General features: G+C 47.8%; 13 protein-coding genes across 13 annotated transcripts; 8 read left to right on the forward strand and 5 right to left on the reverse strand.

The window, feature by feature from the left end:
* Positions 1-1097: 1097 nt before the first annotated feature.
* On the forward strand, positions 1098-2545 carry N7537_000005 (class I SAM-dependent methyltransferase; the record flags this gene model as incomplete). The annotated part of the gene is made up of 7 exons (XM_056891063.1): positions 1098-1168; positions 1228-1284; positions 1336-1365; positions 1416-1634; positions 1684-1896; positions 1944-2372; positions 2436-2545. 7 exons carry the CDS (start codon positions 1098-1100, stop codon positions 2521-2523), a joined length of 1107 nt encoding a protein of 368 aa, XP_056756058.1. The 3' UTR covers positions 2524-2545.
* A 246-nt stretch (positions 2546-2791) lies between these two features.
* N7537_000006 (uncharacterized protein) lies at positions 2792-3403 on the reverse strand (the record flags this gene model as incomplete). Its single annotated transcript, XM_056891064.1, has 1 exon — positions 2792-3403. The coding sequence occupies one exon, from the start codon at positions 3401-3403 to the stop codon at positions 2792-2794; it is 612 nt and encodes a 203-aa protein (XP_056756059.1).
* A 316-nt stretch (positions 3404-3719) lies between these two features.
* Positions 3720-4580, reverse strand: N7537_000007 (formyltetrahydrofolate deformylase; the record flags this gene model as incomplete). Its single annotated transcript, XM_056891065.1, has 1 exon — positions 3720-4580. The coding sequence occupies one exon, from the start codon at positions 4578-4580 to the stop codon at positions 3720-3722; it is 861 nt and encodes a 286-aa protein (XP_056756060.1).
* A 1063-nt stretch (positions 4581-5643) lies between these two features.
* On the forward strand, positions 5644-7227 carry cbhB (putative 1,4-beta-D-glucan-cellobiohydrolyase; the record flags this gene model as incomplete). Its single annotated transcript, XM_056891066.1, has 1 exon — positions 5644-7227. One exon carries the CDS (start codon positions 5644-5646, stop codon positions 7225-7227), a length of 1584 nt encoding a protein of 527 aa, XP_056756061.1.
* A 1521-nt stretch (positions 7228-8748) lies between these two features.
* egl2 (putative endoglucanase) lies at positions 8749-10178 on the forward strand (the record flags this gene model as incomplete). The annotated part of the gene is made up of 4 exons (XM_056891067.1): positions 8749-9111; positions 9174-9238; positions 9295-9392; positions 9439-10178. 4 exons carry the CDS (start codon positions 8749-8751, stop codon positions 10176-10178), a joined length of 1266 nt encoding a protein of 421 aa, XP_056756062.1.
* A 247-nt stretch (positions 10179-10425) lies between these two features.
* On the reverse strand, positions 10426-11040 carry N7537_000010 (carboxymuconolactone decarboxylase family protein; the record flags this gene model as incomplete). Its single annotated transcript, XM_056891068.1, has 1 exon — positions 10426-11040. The coding sequence occupies one exon, from the start codon at positions 11038-11040 to the stop codon at positions 10426-10428; it is 615 nt and encodes a 204-aa protein (XP_056756063.1).
* An 874-nt stretch (positions 11041-11914) lies between these two features.
* Positions 11915-13135, forward strand: N7537_000011 (lactonase family protein; the record flags this gene model as incomplete). The annotated part of the gene is made up of 3 exons (XM_056891069.1): positions 11915-12167; positions 12229-12702; positions 12780-13135. The coding sequence occupies 3 exons, from the start codon at positions 11915-11917 to the stop codon at positions 13133-13135; spliced, it is 1083 nt and encodes a 360-aa protein (XP_056756064.1).
* Positions 13136-13392: 257 nt separating this feature from the next.
* On the forward strand, positions 13393-15054 carry N7537_000012 (putative alpha/beta hydrolase; the record flags this gene model as incomplete). The annotated part of the gene is made up of 1 exon (XM_056891070.1): positions 13393-15054. The coding sequence occupies one exon, from the start codon at positions 13393-13395 to the stop codon at positions 15052-15054; it is 1662 nt and encodes a 553-aa protein (XP_056756065.1).
* A 511-nt stretch (positions 15055-15565) lies between these two features.
* Positions 15566-16893, forward strand: sitA (TOR signaling pathway phosphatase SitA; the record flags this gene model as incomplete). The annotated part of the gene is made up of 4 exons (XM_056891071.1): positions 15566-15719; positions 15770-16157; positions 16213-16544; positions 16604-16893. 4 exons carry the CDS (start codon positions 15566-15568, stop codon positions 16891-16893), a joined length of 1164 nt encoding a protein of 387 aa, XP_056756066.1.
* A 436-nt stretch (positions 16894-17329) lies between these two features.
* On the forward strand, positions 17330-19358 carry N7537_000014 (putative phenol 2-monooxygenase; the record flags this gene model as incomplete). Its single annotated transcript, XM_056891072.1, has 4 exons — positions 17330-17839; positions 17894-18778; positions 18833-19181; positions 19240-19358. The coding sequence occupies 4 exons, from the start codon at positions 17330-17332 to the stop codon at positions 19356-19358; spliced, it is 1863 nt and encodes a 620-aa protein (XP_056756067.1).
* A 697-nt stretch (positions 19359-20055) lies between these two features.
* On the reverse strand, positions 20056-21992 carry N7537_000015 (Zn(II)2Cys6 transcription factor; the record flags this gene model as incomplete). Its single annotated transcript, XM_056891073.1, has 6 exons — positions 20056-20496; positions 20550-20859; positions 20916-21088; positions 21140-21401; positions 21472-21898; positions 21953-21992. The coding sequence occupies 6 exons, from the start codon at positions 21990-21992 to the stop codon at positions 20056-20058; spliced, it is 1653 nt and encodes a 550-aa protein (XP_056756068.1).
* A 1241-nt stretch (positions 21993-23233) lies between these two features.
* N7537_000016 (uncharacterized protein) lies at positions 23234-24158 on the reverse strand (the record flags this gene model as incomplete). The annotated part of the gene is made up of 3 exons (XM_056891074.1): positions 23234-23324; positions 23378-23730; positions 24057-24158. 3 exons carry the CDS (start codon positions 24156-24158, stop codon positions 23234-23236), a joined length of 546 nt encoding a protein of 181 aa, XP_056756069.1.
* A 741-nt stretch (positions 24159-24899) lies between these two features.
* N7537_000017 (uncharacterized protein) lies at positions 24900-25504 on the forward strand (the record flags this gene model as incomplete). The annotated part of the gene is made up of 2 exons (XM_056891075.1): positions 24900-25247; positions 25304-25504. 2 exons carry the CDS (start codon positions 24900-24902, stop codon positions 25502-25504), a joined length of 549 nt encoding a protein of 182 aa, XP_056756070.1.
* Positions 25505-26931: the final 1427 nt, after the last annotated feature.

Genomic DNA, 26931 nt, shown 5'->3' on the forward strand with positions numbered 1-26931 from the left:
CATATCTCAAGGACATCGGTCAGGACATTAACCTCTCGTTTCTTCGTATGATCGAGGAGAAGCATTGTCGAGATATGGTCTAGGTTTTGCAGAGTATTCTGTGTGGAATGAGATGCCTCTAAAAGCCCAAGGGAAATTTTTATCAGTCCGAATCGGGGCAGGCGGCGCAGAGGGGTTCAAGTATACTCACCATCTGAAACGTCCATAGGTATTCCCCGAATGTGTTCTAAAGTTTGAATCAGTTGATCGAGAGTCGATGGTTTATCTTCAGGCATCGTTCCCGGTCGATATTTTCCTTAGGCTTAGTCCTTAGGTCAACATGTCTTAAATATTAATCCTCCGAGGCTATAAAGAGGTTGCACAGTGCTCTGCCCTTCGCAATACTCGCCGTGCACACCGCTCGGAAATGGGTACCCCAACACCGAAGGCACTTGACTTGCAGATGCTACGAAGTACATGCATGAATTTCTAATGCTACCTTTATAGCGGGGTTCATGCTTTGCCACAAAGCCCTAGGCTGGAAGGGCACAGCAGAACTCATCTCTTGCGATCTGACCCTGCGGGGCCCAAATTACTTTGGGACTAGAGAAGGCTATGGTCATTTCAAGGGTTCCCACAGCCCGATCTATAACAAGTTAGCAAACAGCCGAAGGCGCGTGGATGGTAACATACTCATGAATAGCGTAAGAATTCCAAGGTATGTAATTTTGGATCCTGTCAGTAGAAGTTATGAACTATAGTAGGACTACAATAGTACGAACAGTACGTGACTAATGTAATCAACCAATAGCAGACCAAGCGGGAAGATGTTGGTTCTTCCGTGTGGAGAATGACAACGCCAAGGTTTCGAGTTCCAAGTTGACGAAGTTGGGCAAGCCTCCAAAGGTAAGTTTCCGTTTCCGCGGCCAATCAGCGATCTCCTTGTGGGAAAAGCCGAAAAGGCCCACGGGTTATTAATATTAGCCTTGATCTCTCCAGAGTTTTATTATTCTCTTCTCTCTCCTTGTTCCCCGACTTCCGTATACAGTATTGTATATTGCTTTTCCTTTCTCGGCCTTATTTTTATTTTTTATTTTTATTTTTTCAAAGAGATAATAATGGAGGCCATCGCGGTGGATCCAGACTTGTACGCCCCTGAATGCGCTTATAGCCCCGATGACTGGCAGTCGTGAGTTTGCATGTGATCATTTATATACCGTACTCAATATGTTCCTTACGCGTCATTAGAGAGACTACCTCGATTAGGTCGTCAATTTATCGTGGTTTAATGGACAATGGGAGGCGGTAAGAGCTTCATATTGGATCTATTCATCATAACCTCATATTTTCCTATAGATATCAATCGCTTTCGAACAAAGAATATTGGTATGTGGTTAAAAATGTTGCATAATAAAAATAGACTCATTCATTTCCAGTATTCCATCCGATGAACAACAATTTGAGACCTATGAGGCAGGGTACATATTTCAAAACCCCAGTCCAGAACACGCCTCTGACTATCACCGCAGGCATCTCGTGGATCTCATCATGGACTCAGATCGAGCTAATCCACTGTTTCGGTCACCCATCGAGACTGACGGAGAACGCCCGCTACAGGTTCTCGATATCGGAACCGGAAAGGGCACTTGGGCCATGTACGTCTGTACCCAGTGCAAAAGGATTTGAGGTACTCATCATTCTTAGCGATGTCGCTGATATGCTCCCGAATGCTACCGTCCGAGGCGTTGACCTTTTCCCACCTCCGGTGACCTGGATGCCGCCCAATTGCGTCATCGAGGTTGATGATGTGCTGCAAGAGTGGACATGGCGCGAACAATTTGATCTAATTCACATGCGCAATATGATCGGATCATTCAACTCTTCTGAGTGGGACCTTGTTTACAAGCATTGTTTTGAGTAGGTTTATCAATGACACCTTTAGGGGTTATCTGACCATAAAATAGGAAAATGGCCCCTGGGGGGTGGATCGAACAAATCGAGGTCGGGCCTTTTATCACAAGTGACGATGGGACTCTCCCAGCCGATAGTGCCTTGTCCTCGTGGGGTCCGCTTATACAAACATGCGGTGACCGCGCTGGTCGCTCTTGCGATATCATCCTCACCATGTCGGAGAGCATCCAGAACGCTGGATTTGTGGACGTGCACGAAAAGATCTACAAATGGCCAATTGGGCCATGGCCGAAAGACCAAAAGTTCAAGGAGGCAGGTGTGGTCAATTGCCAACACTGGATGTCTGGTATGGAGGGATGGTGCATGTGGCTGCTAACGAAATTTGGTGACCCTGAGCCGTGGACTAAGGAGCAAGTTCATGTATACTGTGCCAAGATACGCAGTGAACTCAAGAACCCATACTACCATGCGTATCACAAAGCGTAAGTTCTGATATGTTCATCCCCTCCGAGTTCCTCGTCGAACAGAACTGACCACCAGTGCAGCAGAAGAGTGTGGGCTCGCAAGCCGATGCCTGGTGAAGTCCCGCCTAGGTCCTCAAAACCCAGTTCCGGTTCTGCTAGGGCAAAATAATGAACCCATCCGAGTGGGTGACTCGGACGTTCCGCGTTCTTTGCCGGTCCTCTCGGGGGTCGTTTTGTTTTCGTTTGTGTATAAAATAAAGTCCGTCCCCACTAAGCTATCTTCCATTCGTAATCTCACCGTTCGTGGTGGTTGCGCCCATTTTACTCGATGGTCTCAAGTAATAAATAAACCAAAACAACTGGGAAGAAAAGAGAGCGACGTGGTGAGTTTTCTTCAATATAAATACGCGTTAAGAACATTACAGAGCAATTTCAGGCTATTCATTCCGGCTCTCCCTTTGTTCAACCAATTCAAAAGCCCGGAGGATATTAGGTGCTTGGTGACCAATTAAGGGCAATGGGAATTTGTATCGACCGTTGGGTGACAGAGCAGAAAGCAGAACGTCCTCTTTGATTGCCCAGTCGAACTGCTGGTGCTCCAGTGGCTCGAGTTGAACAGGTATTTGGAGTGTTGGCACCGGTTGCTTTTTTCCTGCTGACCATCGCAACGCCTCTTGAACCTCCACAATGAACGAGTACTTGGCAATCCGGATTTTGCCGCCACTACGGCGATGATGCTCCCAGCAATCCACCGCAACGAGGTCAATAATGTTAGACACATGCAATCCACTTTCTTCTAGCGTTTCGCGCACAAGGGAATCGAGTAAAGTTTTGTCGGTTTCTAGTTCACATGCGCCTCCGGGGCCCTCCCAGCAGCCAGGCATTGAGTCCGTCATTGCGCGCTGAAGAAGGAGGATGCGCGGGGTGGGGTTGGCATGAGAAAAAACGTACGCGCCGACACCAAACCCTTCAAATTCAGGTCGAGCGGCCACAAAATCCGTGAGCGGGATAGTGAAGTATTCAAGGTGCGGAGCCACGGTATAAGCCATCTTGGTTCGAGGTGTGGATGGAATCTTTCAGTGCAGATGTTGAATTTTGTCTTCCCCGCTAGACAGCTCGCTTAATTGGAGAGAAAAAGCAAAAGGAGTCCTTCAGAATTTAAATCTAATAAATTCCACAAGTCATTTTTATATGTATACATATATTATATACTTTCAAGTTACGGATTTGTTTTTCTTTTCTTTTCAGTCCCATGGTCTATATAATATTGACCATATGGGGTATCGCAAAAGGGTCGCTTCAGGTGATAATTTAATGATAGCGAAATGTGCAAGAATTGCAGAATTGGGTAGAGACTCAAATGTATTAGTTGAAGACAACAGTCTTGTGGCCGTTCAAAATCACACGGCGCTCTGTCACGTACTTGACAGCCGTGGCGAGTACGTTGCTTTCCACATTGCTGCCAGCATGGGTCAGCTCCTTAGGGCTCATGCCGTGGTTGACCCGAACAACATTCTGTTCGATGATTGGGCCTTCATCCAGGTCACTGGTGACGAAATGGGCAGTGGCACCAATGATTTTCACACCGCGGTCGTAGGCTTGGTGGTAGGGCTTGGCACCCTTGAAAGAGGGCAGGAAGCTGTGGTGGATATTGATAATGCGACCGGACATGGCGGAACACAGGGTTGGGGACAACACCTGCATATACCGGGCCAGCACAATCAAATCAACATTGTGTTGGCTCACCAATTCCAAAATCTGGGCCTCCTGCTGCGCCTTGGTATCCGCGGTGACAGGGAGGTGGTGGAATGGGATATTATAGGTGGCCGCGAGGGTAGCGAAGTCTGGGTGGTTGGAAACGATTAAGGGCACCTCAATGCTAAGCTGGCCGGTAGATTGGCGGAATAGTAGGTCGTTGAGGCAGTGGCCAATCTTGGAGACCATGATCAGCACGCGGGGCTTCTTCACAGTGGGGTTGATCTCAAAGTCGAGGGAGAACGACTGCGCAGTAGGCTCGAATGCAGTGCGCAATTTCTCGAGTTCGGGGGTTTCATCTCCACTTGCAATCGCAAATTGTGTCCGCATAAAGAAGCGTTTAGAGGCAGGATCACCGAATTGCGACGAATCGATAATATTGAGGTTGTTCTGCACAAGGAATGCAGTGACCGCGTGGACAATACCGGGGCGGTCAGGGCCGGAAAGGGTCAAAATGAAGCTAGAAGCCATAATAAATGAGAAGACGGTGTTGAATCCGCTGGTATTCCTTCAAATGGCTAAGATGGAGAGGAATTTCTCGGATTTCCCTTTTTTTTTTTTTTCTTCTTGTGTATCCCACTTGCCGGTTTCGGTGATGACTCATCTGGCGGGATTGCCCATCCGCTGGCCTTCTTTTGTTTACTTTAGTCTCCTTAGAATAAACAGTTTAAAATATCACCTTGATAGTTACACATAAGTCGCCGAATTCCGTCTTCTTACTGTTTCTCTAGCGCCAGCCACTTAACCCCCAAATTATGCATCAATCTCACCTGTCATGAGACTACTGCTTTGGTAAACAGGCCTGTGCTCGGCATTGGTTCCTTAATCCTCGTGATTAAACTAAATTACCTTCACTACGCTAACGCACACCCATTGAACTCCTACGGGCCAATACGCGCAGCGAACGCAAATTACCGACAATGGGGGCAAATCCTGTCCGTCTAGATCCTGCAGAATCCGGGGAAGTGACCACCTTGTCACGGATCTGAGGAATTTTCCCAATCCGGGTATGCTAACAAGTTTTGTCTTCTCCAAGTCGGGCGTCGTGGACAACATGGCGTTGTCTCTGCCTAATTTAGAGGCTAGCCTTTTAGCTACCAATGGCTCTCAATTCAATCTAGTTATGTTGCCGGGGCCTAGTTGAGCGTGCCGAATAAAATTTTCCCCCTACCATGCGATGGGATGTTCCTAGCCATCTCGGTCACAGCCATCTCGATGGCACCAAGACCCAAGGCGCCTCCTCCACAAAATGACTTGAATTACTTCTGAACCCCGTCGCTGGGTCTAGGGAACACCCTCCGTGTCCCCGGAGTGTTTCTCGTCCTTCTCCATTGGGAAACATGACAGTTTATCCTCATGCGGTCATACGGACCGTAGAGCCGTGACATGAACCTTGGTATGGATCCTCTGATAACCCTCTCTAGTTCATACTGAAATATAAAAGGAACTCTGTGTCCACCTCAGTCTCAAAATTCCTCATCTATCCACCCAGTAAATTCAGACATCAACTCGGTGCATATCAACACTAGACATCATGGCCTCCGCTCTCTCCTTCAACGTGTACAAGAATGCCCTCCTGTTTGCCACCCTTCTCGGCGTTGCACAGGCACAGCAAGTGGGCACAAACACTGCTGAAGTTCATCCGTCCTTGACCTGGCAAAGGTGCACCACTGGAGGCAGCTGCACTTCCCAAAACGGCAAGGTTGTCGTCGACGCCAACTGGCGTTGGGTTCACAAAACTGGCGGCTCCACCAATTGTTATACTGGCAATGAATGGGATACCACTATCTGCCCGGATGATGTTACTTGTGCCTCCAATTGCGCCCTAGAAGGTGCCGACTACTCAGGCACTTACGGTGTTACCGCCAGCGGCAGCTCTTTGCGGCTGAACTTCGTCACTCAGGCATATCAGAAGAACATTGGCTCACGTCTCTACTTGATGGCGGATGACAGCAAGTACGAAAAGTTCCAGTTGCTCAATCAGGAGTTCACCTTCGATGTCGACGTCTCGAACCTGCCCTGTGGCTTGAATGGTGCGCTGTACTTCGTTTCCATGGATGAAGATGGTGGCATGGCACGATACCCTGCCAACAAAGCCGGTGCTAAGTATGGTACCGGTTACTGTGATGCGCAATGTCCGCGTGACCTCAAGTTCATCAACGGCCAGGCCAACGTGGAAGGGTGGAAGCCGTCTTCCAACGATGTCAACGCTGGTACTGGCAATTATGGCTCTTGCTGTGCTGAGATGGATGTCTGGGAGGCCAACTCAATCTCCACTGCAGTAACGCCTCACCCTTGCGATGACCCAGCCCAGACTAGGTGCAACGGAGACGCCTGTGGCGGCACATACAGCAGTGACCGCTATCGTGGTACTTGTGACCCTGATGGATGTGATTTCAACCCGTATCGTATGGGCAACCAGTCTTTCTATGGCCCGAGCAAGATCGTCGATACCAAGTCCCCTTTCACTGTGGTTACTCAGTTCATCACCAGTGACGGTACATCCACCGGCACGCTCTCGGAAATCAAGCGATTCTATGTGCAGAATGGGAAGGTTATTCCTCAGTCTGTATCTACCATCAGCGCTGTTACTGGCAATTCTATCACCGACTCCTTCTGTTCTGCTCAGAAGACTGCATTCAAGGACACGGACGTATTCGCTCAACATGGAGGTATGACGGGAATGGGGGCTGGTCTTGCCGATGGCATGGTTCTCGTGATGAGTCTCTGGGATGACCACGCGGCCAACATGCTGTGGCTCGATAGCACTTATCCAACCACCGCCTCTTCAACTACTCCTGGTGCTGCTCGTGGTAGCTGCGACATTTCCTCTGGTGAGCCTGCCGATGTTGAGGCTAACCATGCGAACGCCTATGTTATCTATTCAAATATCAAAGTCGGTCCTCTCGGTTCGACTTTCAGCTCGTCCAAACCAGGCTCCGGCACTACCACCACTTCCACAACAACCACTTCCACCACCACCACTACCACGACTGGATCAAACACCGGCGCTACTCACTATGCGCAGTGTGGTGGGAATAACTGGACTGGCGCAACCACCTGTGCCAGCCCGTACACCTGCCAGAAGCAGACTGATTACTACTCGCAGTGCCTATAGGCAATAGGCAACCCTAAGAGTCTAGTGGTGGAGGGTGGAGAATGGTGAAGAATGGGAGACGATTGGATCAATTTTGTCACGCTCTCCGTTAGATTGACTGTTTTTGACCTTACTATTGGAACTTGAGAATTTCATTTAATTTAATTTCGAATTGAAATCTGTCATTCGTTCGTTTTGTTTCCTATTCCACGATCTTAATCTAGAATTCTTTTCTAGGCTGCCCTCTCTTTTGTCCGTTCAATGTCCGCAGGCCCCCTTAGATATAACCGTAATATTCCCATCCATTACTTTTCTACTTGTCTTTCAGATACGTAGTGTCTGTTTTAAACTAAATTCTATCGCGAAATTGAATTTCCACTGGGCTATTAGAAATGAGATTCATTTATCCGGTTCCCTTGAATAACCGATGCCCGTTGCAAGACCCCAGTCAGAGTCAGCACTAGTGTCAGAATCAGGATCATTGAGCCGATAGCTCCTGCGCAGAATACCCCACATTCCCAGACCCAGCTGATGCATGTGGCACTACTTTGTTCGTCTTGAAGAAGCCATGCAGAAACCGGAGGATGCTCCGACTAGTCAAGCCACATTAGACTCGCTTGTACATTGGATGTCTCCCCTAATTCCTTAATTCCATAACGCTAAATGATATAGACTGCTGATTTAATGCAAAATTCGGTGCACGTCGGGTGATTTCGTGGGGAACTTGCATTGGCCGGGCCTGTACGCTATTACTATTATTCTATGAAGAAAACGGGTACGCCTTCTATGTACAAACGAAATGGTAATTAGCAATTGATTAAGCTTGTTCATCCTTGAGCATTTTATGCAAACTCCTCTTAATGCTGTTGGACATTGCCTATTTAGTATTTAGTCTCTATCTATGTATAATTCTTATATTAACTGGTGCACAAGTTCCAGTAGATAGGCTGGACGAGTGGCCTGGTGATGTCAGGGTCTATACCCGCCGGTCAATATTATTACCCCAGTTCCCTCTTAAATTTCCAAGTCCGTTGGGTTTGTCGGGTGAATGGCCGGAAATGAGCCTGGGCAGTCTGACAAGCGTCGGCCTTGGCAATAAGTGCTTCCTGTTGGTAAAGCATCTCACAGGCTCTTTTATTGTGGATTGAGGGCCCTTCATTCTCCAGGTTCCAAAGCGCCTCTAGTGGCGTCCTCCTTCCCACGTAATCTCACCACTGAGATCCCAGCCACAAAGGGATTGTGATGCCGTGCCGAATCTAGACTACTGTTTCTCACATCTTAACTATTTATTCTTCAAAAACTATTTTAGTTCGGGTGGCGGTCCGTAAAAAAGAAACTGAATCGAGGAATTGAAGATGATCCCCACAGACCTCTCCGTCAAAGCAAAGCTTCACAGTTTCACTCCTAGGTAAGAAGCCATTCTCGATCAGGGAGTTTGCTCCTTACTATTCTTGTCCCTTGTAACTTGCTATAAATCTCATTGTGACCCCCGATACATCTACATTCCGTAGTACCCTTCAGAACCTCCAGTACCTGCCCAAGATGCGGTATAACCGTTTGCTTACCATAGCTGGTGCCACAGGCCTAGTGCTGGCAGCACCAAGTCCATCCCTATCCAAAAGGGCATCTTCCTTTGTTTGTATGAAGTCTGACAATCGTGGTGTAGCCAGACATCTGACCAAGCCGTGGATAGGGTTCGGCGCAAACGAAGCTGGCGCAGAGTTTGGGAGTGGGAACATTCCAGGAGAACTGGGCACTGATTATATATGGCCATCTACCACAACCATTCACACTCTGCAGAGTGCAGGGATGAACATATTCCGCATTCCCTTCGCCATGGAGCGGTTGGTCCCGGGAACTCTGACGTCAAATGCGGATGCGACCTACCTAGCTTCATTGAAAAGTGTATGTATTTATAAGGTATAACTGTCCTGGATGAGACAAATTTGACTCCAATTGTGCAACAGACTGTCAACTATATCACATCTAACGGTGGATATGCGGTTGTTGATCCTCACAACTTTGGACGATAGTAAGTTCTCGGCTTGCACTGCTCTGTGGGGGATTCATCTGACCATATTTACATAGTTATGGCAATATAATCACCTCTACTAGTGAGTTTGCAGCCTTTTGGACACTCCTTGCATCGGAATTCGCGTCGAATGACAAGGTTATCTTCGATACAAGTGAGATACACCATTCCTCAATCGAAGCCATAGACTAACTTTGTAGACAATGAATTCAATTCAGAAGACCAAACTCTCGTGCTGAACCTGAACCAAGCTGCTATCAATGCTATCCGAGCTGCAGGAGCAAAATCCCAGTATATTTTTGTGGAGGGCAACTCGTGGAGTGGCGCGTGGACATGGACAACTGTCAATGACAATATGAAAGCCTTGACAGATCCACAGAACTTGATCATTTACGAGATGCACCAGTACCTTGACTCTGACGGTTCGGGGACATCAGAGACCTGTGTTAGCTCAACCATTGGGCAAGAACGAGTTGCGGCTGCCACACAGTGGCTCAAGGACAATGGCAAGAAGGCCTTCTTAGGAGAATTTGCCGGGGGTGCCAATTCTGTCTGTCAAAGTGCAGTGACAGGTATGCTCGATTACCTGCAAGCGAATAGCGATGTCTGGCTTGGCGCGTCCTGGTGGTCCGCCGGACCATGGTGGGGAGACTACATGTACAGCTTCGAGCCTCCTTCTGGTATAGGCTACACTTACTACATGAGCCTGCTCAGTAATTATTTCCCCGGCTCGAATGGCTCAGGTGGAACAACCACCGCAGGCACTACCACCACTTCCACAACCACCACCACTACTACCAAGACCACTACCACGACTGGATCAAACACTGGCGCTGCTCACTATGCGCAGTGTGGTGGGAATAACTGGACTGGTGCAACCACCTGTGCCAGCCCTTACACTTGCCAGAAACAGAGTGACTACTACTCGCAGTGCCTGTAGGCGAAGCAGTGGAGCAAAGGGAAGATATAGGTATCAGCGGTAGTTTAGTGGGTGTCTTACATTGCTCATAAGATCAAGTTTTTTATTCATCATTTATTCATTATTCAAATTTTCCCCTATTTACGTACTTGTAGATCTAGATGGCTCTGACTTCAGTGTTGTACAAATGTTCGTCAAGAGTCTCCTCGTGTTGTCGCTCCTCGTAGCAACTTTCACTCAGGTGTTATCTCTCGTATGATCTCGTTTGCTATTGCAGAGTAGCGACCAACTCGTCCACACTCTTCATCTCGCGAGCATTGTTCTCGCCGACATCTAGCGCAACCAAGAACCGACTCACACAGTTATAACCGGCGATGCCGGTGGTGAGCTCCACAATCTCGCGGTCATCGTACCCGACCGTCTTCAATTCAGCAAAAACATCATCTTGAACTCTGATGATGCGAGTCATTTGGTCGGTATAACGTAGAACTGCACGCTGCTGCGCGGTGAGTGCGCTATTCTCAAGCTCGGCAATATCTCCCTCAGCGGTGCAAGGCAGTGTAAGAGCAGCCTGTAATTGATCGGGCTTGATGCCACCTTTCAGAGCCAGTGGAGCATGAGCATTCCATTCGTAAACAGCGTTATTCAGTATTGCAACACGGCAGACTGCCAACTCCATAACACCGGGGTCAACTAGAGTCCGCGACCGAATAGCCCCGATGAAGCTGTTCCAGCCATCAGCGACAGGTGGGCTATGTAGGAGGGACAAATCAAGCGGGATCAAAGGACGGGGGTTTCTGCGCTCCGCGATGCGGGCATAGATGTCGGCGGTGTCGGGGGGTGCATCGACAGGCGCGGTGGAAGGGGCGTAGGGCAGGCGCATGGTGCGTGTATGATTGATTCCGATTGGTTCGAAGGTATATTTGAGGATGGTGAGTCTACGTTGAAACACGTACATCAGAGTCTGGGTTTTCAAAGTATTATGGGTTTCTTCAATCGTCAAGGGATATCGTTGATGCCGAGGAGTGGGAAATACCTTACCCGCCCATGTGGGGGAGTGTTTCTCCGGCATTTTCCTTGGGGATACTAATGGACCGTTAGAAATGTCTACATACTCTCTGGGTATAGAAGAGCAAGCCAAAAATCCAATAGATGATAAATAATCAGATCAGATCAACTATCTACAATATCTACCAGAGCGCAGGTTTACTTCTTGGTACATAGATACAGATATATATAGTCAGAGAGCCGGCTAAACCAAGAACTTGGATGTTGGAATTTACCATGTTGATAAGCAATAGTAATGGATCAAGCCGAGTTCATATTCTTGATGTGAGTGAGCCTCAACATGATAACTTCAAACTCAAGAGCAATTCGTGAAGTTAGTATATATGTTGTACATGGACGCTACCCCGGATTACGGTAGAAGGCACTTGGAGCTTTAAATGATGTAGCAGTAAAGCCACCACAGAACTGATTATAAGTTTCAAATTATGTTCATACATCTGAAATCAAATTAGAATAAACAATATCAGACTCGATTCCATTGAATGACAAAAAAGTCGTCATCCCAAAATCGGCATTGGAGTAAAACACACTCCCGCAGGGTGCCGCCCCTGGATGCCGATATCCTCCCCGCATGCGGATGACATTGAACTTTCATTCTATTCAAGTTTCGACTATACATGATCCGTTCTGTTTTCTCACGGGCATCTGCCTCAAAATATCGGTCATTTTCTCACACCTCAATCGCCAAGATGAAGCATCATTTGATGGTCGGTACCTGGACCGCCCCCGGGCGCATCTATACGGTGCAATTTGACGATGATGCCCTCACGCTAGAATTAGTAAAAAAGACTGAGATCCCAGAAGCGGAGCCCATTTCATGGATGACCTTCTCCCACGACAAGAAGGCGATATATGGCGCAGCTATGAAGAAGTGGAACAGTTTCGCCGTCAATAGTCCGACAGAGATCGTTCACCAAGTGTCACATCCGGTTGCTGGTCACCGTATGTCCCAAGGAGTCAATGAGATACAGACCCAATTCCGCTCACTAACCATTCGCGCTAGCTCTGGCTCCCAGCAGTGAGACCAACACTCGTGCTATTTTCGTGCTTGCCGCCCACAAGCCTCCCTACAATGTTTACTGCAACCCTTTCTATAACCACGCCGGTTTTGGTAACGTGTTTTCCGTGAAGCCCGATGGAGGTCTGGATAAAAACATCCAGAACTACGAATATGTCCCTAACACTGGTATCCACGGCATGGTGTTCGATCCCACAGAGACCTACTTGTACTCCGCCGATCTCACGGCCAACAAGATTTGGACGCACATCAAGGATCTCAAGACGGGCGAATTGGCACTGGTGGATTGCCTCGAGGCTCCTGATGCTGGCGACCACCCCCGCTGGGTTGAGATGCACCCAAGCGGCAAGTACCTATACGCCCTGATGGAGGCGGGCAATCGACTGGCTGTCTACGTGATCGATGAGCGCACCCACAAGCCAGTATTCACTCACATCACGTACCCATTACTTCCTTCCGGTGAGTTTCACGGCTCCTGGAACATATGCGACCGATGGTAATGGCAACTAACAACTAACAACTAATCTCTATGTTAGGGCTTCCCCCGCGCAACAAGTACCGTGGAGATGTCACCTTTTGTACCAAGAGCGGAGAATACCTTTTCGCGACTACTCGGTCAAACCATTTCGATGTGACCGGCTACATCACTGCGTTCAAGCTCGGCTCGCATGGCGAGATCGAACGCCAGCTCTTTATTAACCCCACCTCGACCAGTGGTGGTCATTCAAACGCCGTCAGCCCCTGTGACTTCAGTGATGAGTGGCTCGCACTGTGCGACGACCAACTCGGATTTGTTGAGATGTACCGCTGGCGTGACGAGAAGCTGGCACGCGTTGCGCGTGTGGATATCCCCGAGCAAGGATTTGGGATGAATGCCATCTGGTATGATTGAACGCATAAATTAGAGCAAATGATCAAAATGTACACCACACAGTATATACAATATGATTGGTAGAATATCGTGAAGAAACGGAAATGTCATCGGCAGTCAACTTCGGGTTCTGCTTTCACCCGGATGAGGGGCAATTCGTAGAGTGCCGACTTCTTATGTCTTTCTATTTTATTTTGGTTTTTTTTACTGTTTTTGACTTTTGAATGATTCTCATCTTTAATCATCTGAATTGAAATCCTATCCCTTACGTTCTCATTATGCCTACTCCTGGTCTTCTCTACGTCACAATGCAGCCCAAGGGCTCGCTGCCAGACACCCAGTTCAACGACTGGTACAACACTGAGCATGGACCTCTGCGTCTGCGATTGCCCTTCATCACTAATGGCTTCCGCTTCCGTGCCACCGATGGAGAGCAGCCTGAATATGTGGCATTGTACGATATTACCGATATGGACGAGTTGACCCGCGAGACCTATTTGGATCTAAGAACCGACCTGATTAAAACTGAACGGGAGAAGAAGACTATGGCCCAGATCGATGTCGGCCGTTTACTATACGATCTAGTGGATGAGCACAGCAACCCCAACTTCCGCCCGTTGGAAGATCAAGCCGATACAGATGCCGAGACCCAGGGTAGCGTCCTCATCGCTGTCCGAGTTGCCACCCACCCCGACCCCACCAAACAAGCTGACCTGGAAAAATGGTACCGCGAGGAACATTTCGAGATGCTCTCCCGTGTTCCTGGATGGCGTCGGAGTCGGCGTTTTGTCACTGCGGCGATCGATTCCGCCGCCCCGCGCGAATCGCTGGCTCTCCACGAGTATGCTCCCGTCAATGGCCTTGGAGGCGATGCACACAAGGCCGCCATGAATACCCCATGGGGAGCGCGTCTGATGAACGAGGTGGTCACCTCTAAGAAGCGTCGCGTATATGAGTGGTACTACACCTTCGGCCCTGCTCCCCGTGAGCTCACTTCCCTGGCGGCCTCGGATGTGGTGGGACCCTGGAACTCCAATGATGGCCGTACTCGCACATTTCCCTCGGCCGCCCGGCCAGCTGTTGAGTCATTTATTACTACTTCTGATGGTGTTGAAATCCCCTACCGTTTGGAGGGTAGCACCGACCCCTACGCGCCTGTCGTCGTTCTGAGCAACTCCATCCTGGTCAACTGGAACATCTGGGATCGTTTTGTTGACGCCTTCTTTGCTCATCAACAGAACCAGCGCTACCGTGTTGTGCGCTATTTGACTAGAGGCCGACGCTCGCAGAGTGGTGAGCAGCCTGTCAACATCGATTTGTTGGCCTCTGATCTGGCGACGTTGCTGGGGGCTTTGCGTGTGCCCCCCAAGGCCGCTCGTTTGATTGGTGTTAGCCTGGGTGGTGTGACCGTTTTGAACACTGCTCTCCTTCACCCGGAACGCGTTGGAGCTTTCATCGCATGTGACACCAACTCTTCCGCCCCCGAATCAAACCGTAAGGCATGGGGTGACCGTGTCGCTATCTGCGAGAAGGAAGGCTCTACCGATCCAGACACCAATGAGCCCATTGTCGGTGAAGAGTTGGCCGAGGTAACCACCCGTCGCTGGTTCGTGCCGGAATCATACCAAACACAGCCCGAGGTCCTCGCGCCAGTCAAGGAGGCTGTACGCACCAACAGCTTGAAGGGGTTTGCCCATAGCGTGCAGGCCCTCTGTGCCTATGATATCCGCGATCGCATGGCTACTGCCACTGTGCCAGGTCTGTTCGTCGCCGGAGCCAATGATGGTGTCTTGCCGCAGACAATGCAGAAAATGGCATCGGATCTACGTGGTGGCGCCGATCTTAAGATCATCGACCGTGCTGGCCATCTGCCCATGGTGGAGCAGCCTGTGGCATTCGCGAAAGTTGTGACTGAGTTCCTCAGCAAAATTGATGGTTGATTATGGTTCTTTCCGGGCGTACCACTTAAACGTTCACCCCAGTAAGACATAACCGTATCTTCCCTCTCGAGTGTATGGAGTATTATTGCAAAAATTAAATCGTGACTTCGGATCCAGCAATGTGAATGTACGGGCATAAACGTCAGATGATCTTCTTTTCGGGACTTCCATTGTATAGTAAAGCTGGTTGATAAAGTCCAAATGTCTTGTCTAGAGGACGAGGGTGCTCATGCGGGATAGAAGGTTGACTGGAGGCGGATCGAGAATGGTTTGGAAGTACTAGACTGAATGTTAGCCAGGTTCAAATATCAAAAAGAAGGTGAAATGAGTGTACATTGTTGAGCACAATCGTAACGAAGACGGACAATTCAGCAGACGAAGGCGGTGAAATTCACCTTGCGGGGGAAACGGTCAAGTGCACTTCTCCTTGACATGTATTTTTCTACAAGTTTTTGTTCCTCACTCTCTTTCACTATCTCTCTATCTACTTAATTCTTTTTTTCCCTTTATCATGCCCGATAGCAAGATTCCTCAACCGGGTCCTGCCAAACTTAAGCGCAATGCGGGCCCTGACGAGTGGCTGGAGGCAGCGAAGGATTGCAAGTATCTATCGGAGCCACATATGAAGCAGCTATGTGAAATCGTCAAGGAATACATGATGGAGGGCAAGTGTCTACCCTGAACTCAATTTTAACTATTCTGACTTTGTTGACAGAATCAAATATCCAACCAGTATCGACACCTGTCACAGTCTGTGGTGACATCCACGGCCAATTCTACGATCTCTTGGAACTCTTTCGAGTTTCTGGGGGCATGCCTGATGGTACAGAACTGGATCCCCCGAAGACATCCCCCTCCGTGATTACCTCCGCCGATATCGAACCCCCCTCAAGTATTTCAGACCCTAAAATTCGCAAGAAACTTCGCGGTCCCAACATGAATTCCAATGACGAGGATGGAGACTCGAGTTCCCGAAGCCGATCGTCTAGCGATACATCTGCAAGCCTCCAGCTTAACCGGAACTTTGTATTCCTGGGTGACTATGTGGACCGTGGATACTTCAGTCTAGAGACGTTAACGCTTTTGCTCTGTCTCAAAGCAAAGTGAGTGACAAACCCTCCCGGTGGACTTGACTCACCGCTGACTTCAGTATCATAGATACCCCGATCGAGTCACATTGGTTCGTGGTAATCACGAATCTCGCCAAATTACTCAGGTATACGGCTTCTACGAAGAATGCTTCCAAAAATACGGCAGTGCTTCAGTATGGAAGGCATGCTGCCAGGTGTTTGATTTCATGACATTAGGAGCCATTATTGATGGCAAGGTGCTGTGTGTTCACGGCGGTCTGAGCCCTGAGATTCGCACGTTGGACCAAGTCCGCGTGGTAGCCCGCGCACAGGAGATTCCCCACGAAGGTGCCTTTTGCGATCTCGTGTGGTCTGACCCAGACGATGTGGAGACATGGGCTGTCAGTCCTCGAGGAGCAGGTGAGAATCTTGCCCCCTCCCCCCCTTTTGGAACACACATAGCTCACAATCTTCTCTAGGATGGCTGTTCGGAGACAGAGTGGCCGATGAGTTCTGCCATGTCAATGATCTCTCGTTGATTGCACGCGCTCATCAGCTGGTCAACGAGGGCTACAAATACCATTTTAACAACCAAAATGTCGTCACCGTGTGGAGCGCACCAAACTACTGCTACCGATGCGGGAATCTGGCCTCGGTCTGTGAAATCGGAGAGGATCTCAAACCTACCTTCAAGTTATTTAGTGCAGTCAGTGATGACCAGCGGCATGTTCCAACTTCACGGCCAGGGCGCAGCGAGTACTTTTTGTAAGATGTGATGCGAGTTCTGCACCGGCGCTGGCGTTCGGTTCGGTATTTGGACGGAAGGATGGGCATTATATAATGATTTAGACCAGACTTAATGATGCATACGCCTTGTGTTTGGATATGAGAAACCAAAAGGGATTAACCAGATAATCGAGATCTGAATAGAGTGAACCGGCATTCCGAAGGCTTGAGAAGACCCCCTTTCCCGCGCTCTAGACAGGGAAATCAAATACAGGCTCGCGATATCAAAACGGCAGTGACATGACAAAACCGATCTAACAAAGGATTGGCTGCCGAGGCTTCCATATTGTCCCGCAATCGCTTTCCGGAACGCATCCCGAGGTGCCTTGGATTTTATCCCGGGTCGCATCCCGGATTCACCATAAAAGGTCCCGGCATGCACTAACTACATTTGATCTCAGTCTGTACACATTTGAACTATGGAGCAAGTCGATGTTCTTATTTGCGGCAGCGGGTCTGCCGGTCTTTGCGCTGCCACCTGGCTCGCCAAGTACGGGGTGAGATGCAAGGTACTAGAACGGCGGAGTGGTCCCATGAAGATGGGTCAAGCCGACGGCGTGCAATGTCGCACAGTGGAGATTTTTGAAAGCTTTGGAATTGGCGAAGAGCTTCTTCGTGAGGCTTACCACGTTCTAGAGGTCAACTTTTGGGCCGACAATGGCACAGGTGCCATCAAGCGGACAGGGCGGACGGCAGATACCCAACCGGGTCTATCACACCAACCTCACGTTATTCTGAACCAGGCACGTATCAACGGACTTCTCATTGAGCTGATGCAGAAGTCTAATGACCAACAAATCGACTATGGCTATAATGTGACCGATGTTAAAGTTAATAGCACCTCTACCGAGGATCACGATGCCTATCCGGTCAAAGTCACTGCAGAAAAGGACGGAAAGATACAAATATTTGCAGCAAAATATGCTCTAGTAGGTGCTCATTTTTCTTGAAGGTTTTTCGACGCTTTCTGACCCGGCCATCAGGCTTGTGATGGGGCGCACAGCATTGTCCGCAAAGCCCTCGGGTACAAAATGATTGGAGATAGCAGCGACGCTGTCTGGGGTGTTATGGATATGGTGCCCCGAACAAATTTCCCGGACATTCGCAAGAAGTCTACGGTTCGCTCAAAATCAGGAAATGTGTTGATTATTCCCCGCGAAGGCGATAGCGACAACCTGACAAGGTTCTATATTGAACTTGCCCCAGGAACCAACCCGAAGGATGTGACTCTTGAAACTCTGCAGGCTCAAGCACGGAGCATCTTCCGCCCTTATCAGGTAGACTTTGTGGAAACAGTCTGGTGGTCGGCATATGCTATCGGTCAGCGTCATGCCGATTTCTTCCACAAGGATAACCGGGTCTTCCTCGCTGGAGATGCTTGCCACACCCATTCCCCCAAAGCCGGCCAGGGTATGAATGTCAGCTTACAAGATGGCTACAACATTGGATGGAAGCTTGGGGAGATTTTGACTGGCCTGGCCAGTCCCTCACTTTTGGAGACTTACGTCCTGGAACGTCAAAAGGTGGCTATTGATCTGATTAAGTTTGACCGTTATTTCTCCAAGTTGTTTTCTTCGGGGGCCTCAACCTCTTCTGCTGAGTTCCAAGAAGGCTTCATCAAGTCTGGCAAATACACCGCAGGCTTAACAGCCAAGTATGACGTCTCACCCATAACCTCTGCATTAGAATCGATCAACCTTGCCTCTAATGTGGCCGTTGGTATGCGGCTTCCCAGCGCACAGGTCGTGAGGTTCTGTGACTCTAAGCCTCTACATCTCATGAAGTCTCTCAAATCTGATGGTCGGTGGCGCATCATGGCCTTCATTGGTGACCTGACTATACCAGAAAGCCACGTAAAGCTCAACAAGGTCTGTTTGCTGCTATAGAAATGTTGTCTGGGCCTAATCTAATGGACTATATAGCTGGGGGAATACTTGAGCGCGGCCGACGGACCCATCCACACATTTACCCCCAAGGATCAAGACATTGACAGCCTCATCGAGATCATCTTGATCGGACATGGAAAGCGTCATGGTATTGAGTTGGAGCAGATCCCCGAGTGCTTTTATCCAGTGTCTGGAAAATATCAAACAAGAGGTGCAGATGCTCTAATATCCAATCGTTCCGCCATATCTCTAACCTTGAGTATTTTAGATCTACACAAGATTTATTACGATGACGAAAGTTACAACGACGGACACGGCCATGCATACGAATATCTCGGCATCGATCCAGCCCAAGGTGCTCTTATCATTGTTCGGCCAGATCAATGTAAGCTACTACGTGCCCGTGAGATAACGACATATAACTGACACTTTCGGGTCGCTAGATGTGTCTGCCATTATAGGTCTAAGCGATTATCTTGAAATCGGCAAGTTCTTTGCTGGGTTCCTCAAACATCAAACCTACATTGGTCACCACATGAGAAGAGAAAGACACGATGGCTAAATGATATGTACGTCAGGCGCACAAATTCCAGTTGTCGGGCTTCCTGCCCAGTCGGCAGCAGATTATGATAGGATAGGGATCGATTGGCAAATGCGTGGAGTTTGAACAACAATATTGTTAATAGCTTTGGAAAAAAAAAAAGTTCGAGACACCCGTGAACATGAATGCATGACTCTAGAGAAACCAATTTCAGGGATATCTTTCTACTGACTTGTAAGTGCTTATGGTTAACGGCGGTTCGCTCGAATCCATGATAATCATATGATTATAGAGATAATCCCAGGGGTTACGAATAGATTTCATACAGGAAATCTAGGACAGTTGGTTGAGCCGGAGCATAAGCGCCTGTGAAGATATCATCGAAACCCACAACGGCGTTCATTTCACTCATCGTTATAACTATACCAAGGAAATAACACTCAGTAAAGTTGGGCCAGCCCCTGGATACGCTTCGGGCGTTGATACAAGGTAACCCAATCAATTCTAGCGGATATTAGTTCCGTCTCGATGTCAAGATTAAGACAGAAAATTGAGAAGTACAGGTGGATGAACTAACGTCTTACGAAGGCGAAGGGGACGTGGTCTATCGAGAAACAAAATAAACAGATTCACATGAATCGACAACAGATATATAGACTTAAAATATAAGATATTATTGATGATCTATAAAACTGTAAGTAGATGTACAACACGGGCTTCACTGCGCATGAAAACGCTTTAGTAAAAGTTCGGCTAGATTGACATATCGTCCCTGGCTTACGTCTTGTTGGGCTAGGATCTGCTCGGCCACATCATGCGCCCAAACAAACTCGGAATGAAATTCACGCAGTTCCCATAGACGATGACGTAGCCACCTTTGATGTGTTATATCATTGGTTTCAATCACTGCCATCAACAGCGGCCAGTGTAAACGCCTAAGGAGCTTCGGATCAGACCAAAACTGTTTTTGACAAATATCAATGATTCCTGTCGTGGCTTGATGGTGAATTCTTAGGGGCAAAGCATCGACGCAGAGAAGCCGACGGTGGAGGAGAACCTGGCCGTAAAAGGTAGAAACGGCCATGTATATGGTATTGAGCGTACGTCGAGCGGAAACACTACCGGCAAATCTTGCGGTGATGAAAAGGTCGGAGAATTTCTAGTCACAATCAATTAATTCTTCCCAACACCCGGCTTGTTATCTATACTGACTTCTCTAGTGTTAAGGATCTCCCGGGAAAGGGGTTCTGCGGACTCGGCGGTACCAGCCGCGGATTTGATGAGGACATTCCAAGTTCGATGGCGTAGGCAGAATCCCGCATGCAACAGCTCTAGAGCTCTATAGTTTTCAATGTCGTCCAGAACTTCCTCATCGGGATACTGCTCGCCCCAAAAGCATCGGCCCCAGAGACGAGCACAGCGATGAAGATGGTCCGGTTGTAAAGCGGGATTCCCAGACTGGGCCACATAATCGTTGAGTGACTCCGTAAGACCAATGGGACGACAGCTAGCATCGATATATCTGTTCATTCGTCAGTGGTAGTAATTTGTACGACAGCTAGAAAAGAAAAGACCCACAGAATCCACAACAAAAGCTGCTCCGGAATGAACGAGACCTTGGCCATGGTCACGGTGCCACTAGTCAATGTATTGGATCCGGGAGGGGAGAACATATCATTCACATCTTTGATGCGGAATAGTTGCGGGTGCGTTTCCAAAAGTGAGCGTACGCCCTGCAGGTGGAGTTGAAGCTGGTACCTTGTTAGTTGGTGTAACAAATCAGTACATGAGAGCATTCTTACATGGCGTACTGAGTGTCCAAACTGCCACTCCCAAGCTATCATCAAAAATACAGTGGCAAAAACGGTCTCGACATCATCCAAGGAAACCTGGCGCGGCGTCTCGAGCAATTGCCTAAATTCTTTGACCGCTTGGCTGTAATGATACCGGCCATGATCCCGAGAGCGCACAATCAGCCCATTGCGATGCATATCACATGCGCTTAACGCTAGTATCATCCGCATAATGACTCTATTAGATGCAGCTGGCCCTTCGTAAAGATGGCTAATTTCGGGTATCCAATTAGCCAGGCTCTTAGTAAACAGCAAGTTCATTTCACGCATGAAAGACTCACCATAAGCTGCTCCACCTCCATCTCTTCATGTAGTAAAATACGAGCGAGGAAGAAGGGAAATACTGGAAGTATTGCCGATCAAGAGACGTGAGTGTCAACGAATTGGCGCACGCGACATTGACGTTCAAAGAAGGGTATATGGGGGTCGGAATTGGTGCCGGATTGAATGTGTCAAAGGAAAGAGCGTCAGATTCCCAAGAGACCGGTGAGAGACTTGTGAAAAGGGCACCTGGCTGATACCCGGTAAGGTCCTCGGCTTTAGGCTGTTCGGAGGTTCCCGGTGCAGGTTCAAGTTGTCGGATTTGCGTGCTTCGCCCACGCTTCACTGGGACACCCCATTCGCAATTGAGGCGAAGGGATGAACATCTTGCGCAAACTGGTTTCTCTTCACCGCACTTGACCTTGCGACGGCGGCAGGTACTACAACCTACCGAGAAGTATGTTAGTCGGCCATTGTGGGAAATTAAAAGGAATATCCTACCACTCTTGGAACGTGGTCCATTACGTCCCAAACCCTGCATGGACATGAACCAGTAGGGATCAACCTGCAGGCATGAGCGAAAATATCGAAGGGAGCGCGAATTGAAAGAATTAATAATGCAAAGGTGGGTGTTGGGATAGCGACCTCAGTGCCGAAGCCGATAAGATAACGCGGGGAAGGCTGAGTCATCATGACAATAGAGATTTTGTCGAATATCAAGTCCGAACATGGTAGAAACCAGGTATTATACCAGGAAAAACATATAACATCGGGTACCAGGCATACCATACACAATGGTATATTACAATTAGTCATCGAGGTCCGCATAGGTTGTTGAAATAGCGGGTTCTGTTAGAGTTGTCAATATCATCCATATCATACATTGTTCGTACACCAGCTTTCTCTCGGATTTTCCTCGAAAAAAGGCAAAAACAACTAATAAATTTGTTATACAGTCCGATGACCATTTATATGCTATCTTTCCACCCACCATATTTACTCTTCCCGTGCAATCTCTTCTTTCCATTGACGCCGCGCCAAATTATACATATCGTTCTCAACAATCATATCCCAACCAGTCAATGCCAAAAGACTTCCCAACAATCAATGCCTCGGCATGAGCTTCATCTGTTCCAGCTGCAGCTGTGAACGTCGGGTGATGTGGAAACGAAGTTGTATAAGTGGGAATCGCAAACATTGTATGAAGCGTTGGGGTTTCGTAGCTAACATTTCCTATTATTGAGGTACACGGGTAAGTTCTGTCAACCAAAAGAAATATCATCCCATCACATACCAATATCCGACGATCCTGTTAGGACCTTGTCATGGCGCTTGAGAACATTGCGGCTATACCGTCCCATGTGGACATGGTAGCGTTCACAGAGAGTGTCATTCAATCGGACATCGGTTTAGAGCTCATCCCTCGAAGCAAATACATTAGTAGCCCATTTCCTCAAAGCATATAGGCAAGTGGCCTGGTGACCATAAATGGATACATACTCAAATATTAACTTGACATCCAGTGGCCAAAGCACCAGCTTCAATACAATTACGCATTTTGCTGACAAGAACATTCAATCCCTTCAAAGTACAATGCATCCGCTGGTCCAGAAGAAGCTGCTGTCGAAGAACCGTAACGTTGTTATAAGATGAGACCAGGGCATCAAGCGCGTTGATCCCTTCCCACGGGTTTCCACCGGCGTGAGCATTCCTACCAGTGAATTCGCCTACATCGAATTATTTTCATCGGCATGGAATAGAAGAACTCATATTGAGCTACTCTCAGTGGATATTCTTGCGCGCATTCATTGGCGTTCCAGCTATGCCATCGGATGGCTCTTCGTCGGGGTAAAGCTTTTTGGGACCAGGATGACTCCAAATTAGGTCAGCAGGAACCTTTTCTTTCATATGCGATCGAAATCTTACGCCATTAGCGAGATGTCGACGTTTTTATAGGCGCCGGCATCAATCAATTTGGCCTTTCCGCCTCCATTTTCCTCGGCCGGCGTGCCTAATAGCCAGGCTCTACCAGGGACATTAAATTTCCTGATGGCAAATGACAACGCAAGGAATGCAGCGATACTGCTTGTCGCTATTAGATTGTGACCACAAGCATGGCCAATTCTAGGTAATGCGACATATTCAGCGTTGAAATTGATCAATCGCCCACCAGTTCCGCTCACAGCCTCAAAAGATGTATTAATCCCATAGGCGTGGCGAGCAACGGCGAAATCTTGTCCTTCGAGGAAGTCGCAAATTGTATCATGGGCGCGGTGCTCCTAGTAGGCAAGCTTGGGGTTTAACCAGATCTAATAATCACTACCAAACTTGTTTGCCTTACAGCTAAAAACTCTGATCAGAAGGATGAATATGCCTGATGGTTCAATTCCCGCAATTCCTGCTGTAGTGCCTCAAGCGCGGCATCTGTATAGGCCTTCACTTCCGATATTGAAGGTTGTAGGAGTCATACATTTTTAACTGTCATTCTCAATTCTAGATGTGTTAATTGGAATCGTTCTTGCCGAAAGGAACGCAAGGATCTTGCATATTTAAATATGAATAACTTTCAAAAGGAAACCGGATTGGCGCTTGATCTTAGGCTTACGGTTTTAACCCAAAGGTAGTACGTATCTGCGTGACGTTTGCCGGTGACAGAGTAAGAGGGGAAGGCGACGCGGAAAGACTTTGCCGAACTTCGTCCTATCATCAGTGTGGTTACTTGGAGATAAGTCCTTTCAATGCGACAATAGAGGTAGAGTCGTGGAATGACTGTTATCATTCATATTGGCGAGCTTGGCGAGAGCCGTGGGCAGTTTCCACAGACCAGTGGAATCCGGGGTATGTACGGAGTATCCTCTATTGTAGTTTTTACCATGTTTTAACCCCTTATATTGTGACTCATTGAAGATCCAGGAATCCATCCCACCGAACTCCCGAGGTCGTGTCTGGGATTTTAGGGCTCGTTCTTATTTCTAGTTTTCTTTTTTTCCGTCCTTTTCAGTCCAATCCTAGCAAACACCATGTGCGGTTTTCCCTTTCGCCCTTTACTCTCTTTAACTTTTTATCCCCCGGGGGGGGGGGGGGGGGGGGGGTTAGGGGTATAGAGAAAGTGGGTTGCCGAGGAGCATGAGCATCCAATTTGCCGATGTGCGACATTGATTCGCTAGACTACCGATATTATAAAACCAATCTTCTTACTCTTCTCAAAGTCTATACACACGGTAGCAGCTGGCTATAACTAAGAGATACATGGATCATGTTTCGGCATCTAGTACTCAATATAATCGTCTCTGATTGCCGTTAAATTTGCCCGTGTTTCATTGCGAATGATGTCGTCCTCCCCCGCCTTTTGTTAAAATAGAACCAACGCTTATCAAGGTGATATTGTGACTCGATAACTCATGGAAATCATTGGTCTTGCTCCCATCTAGAGGCTCTTCTCATTCAGATGCCTATTGGCGGTGCTCAGGTTGTCTTTCTCCTCCTTATTACGGGGTTCGCCTCCCTTGTTCCAAAGTCTCGCATTATTATGATGATAGTCAATACAGCGGTATCGGTAATTGGTATGCTTCTGATTTGGAAGCTAGATGGTAATAATCAGGCAGGGAAGATGACTGGTCTCTGCCTCGGTGGTGTCTTCGCTGCCAATATCCCTTTGTCCCTCAGTTTAATCAGCTCGAACGTTGCGGGATTTACCAAGAAAAGCACATTCAGTGCCCTTATATTTGCAGCGTACTGCATTGGCAATATTGCTGGGCCCCGGTTCTTCAACCCTTCGGAAGAACCCTTATATTCAGTCAGTACCTCACTCTCATGACCTATCTCTAAACCCTTGAGTGCTAACTTGATAAGACCGGCATCAAAGCGTCCATGGCCGGACTCACATTCGGAATATTCTTCTTGGTCTGTCTCTATATATTTTTTGCCCTGGAGAACCGTCGATGGGATAGGCTATATGGGTCTCTTAGGGTGATGACCGAAGCTGAAGAACTGGAAGACGAGCTGTCTAACAAGACCGATCACGAGATTGAAAGTTTTAGATATGTTCTTTGAGATATTTAACTTCAACATGGGTTTGTACGGGAATATGAAGCCTAGTTCTGCTTTCTTCAAGTCCATTGCTTTTTTTTTTTTTTTGGTTATCTCGCTGGATGACAGACAATCAAATATTTTGCAAAAAAGGAGGCCCTCAGCAAAGTCACTGAATGGCTTATACGTAACGCCAACTTGTTACGCTGCGTCGATGTCAAAATGCATGTGATTTCATGCATGTTCTATAATCCAACGTGTCGGCCTTATAAAGACCCATTTAGACATAGCAAGCCCACCATCATTGTCTAACTCAATATCCAGGCGGTGTCAATAGTTATCACAATTTGAGGAACCACTGCAAGGTAGTGCAGCTACCGATGATTAAGCTGCTATCACTTTTTTCTTTTCTGCTTCAAGTTAGCCATCCAATTGTAGTCAAGTAGGCGGAAGGCCAAATTTAGTCATATACCCAATTATCTTAGATGGGCTAATATCCTTTTATGTCCACAAACCCTTTTGCTTGATTCGGGCGGTATGAATATTAGTTGATACCTCTGGGACTATGAGTATTAGAGAGTCATGTGTACTAAACGAGTGTCTGGAAGACATGGTGGTCAGGCTGGTGGCTGTTTAAGCTGGCCCAAGGTTAAATCGTCTAACCAGTTCGCTCCATTAGTAAACTTATCCAGGGCAATATATTTCGTTTGACCCTCAGCATAAGGCTCGATACCGGTAAGAGTCAATGCGAACTCTGGATGATTATATAAGATAGAGGCGTATGACACACCAACTGCGCCAGCGCCTGTGGTGGCAATTCTCTTAGATGACATATGATCCTAAGTAATGATTGACACTGCGTGAATATGGTAGGAACATACCCCATGGTATGATGTACTCATATGACTAGAATAATTTCTGAGATCCCAACCAATCAAATAGCGGGGTTAGAGGTATTGTTCGGAGATACAACCCCTAAGATCCAGAAATATTTTACCCACACATTCAAGGTGTTGAATTCTGGGGACAACTTTAAAGAAGAGTCGGGGACAAAGAAAGAGTGGTCAATGCAAAGAGATGAGTGAAAACGAAAGATCAAGTGGCCATCATGTTTTGAACAAAAGGAGCTGCCAAGATAGATATATATATTGAAGAGGGGAACCTCTAGGACGTATGCTCTTGGGCACATGGGTCGATTCAGCACTCGCGAGTCGGCTTTATACCAACCAGGGCATGCAAAAGGAATTGGGACCGTTGTCCAAGAAGTGATTTTAGAGAGGTGTAGGACTATGTTATTCTCAATCTATGTCTATCTCCTACTTGTATCTCCTGTGCTTCGCGATTAGATAAGAAAAATGTACGGTAGAGAAAGGACAAGCGGGGTCAATGCGTAGTGTAGGGCCTAGTCCCCCACTACAATATATATACAGAAAGCTAGAATAAAATAAAGA

This window comes from Penicillium hordei (assembly GCF_028827395.1).
Source record: "Penicillium hordei strain IBT 12815 chromosome Unknown utg000001l_segment0_segment0, whole genome shotgun sequence".
Lineage (NCBI taxonomy): Eukaryota > Fungi > Ascomycota > Eurotiomycetes > Eurotiales > Aspergillaceae > Penicillium > Penicillium hordei.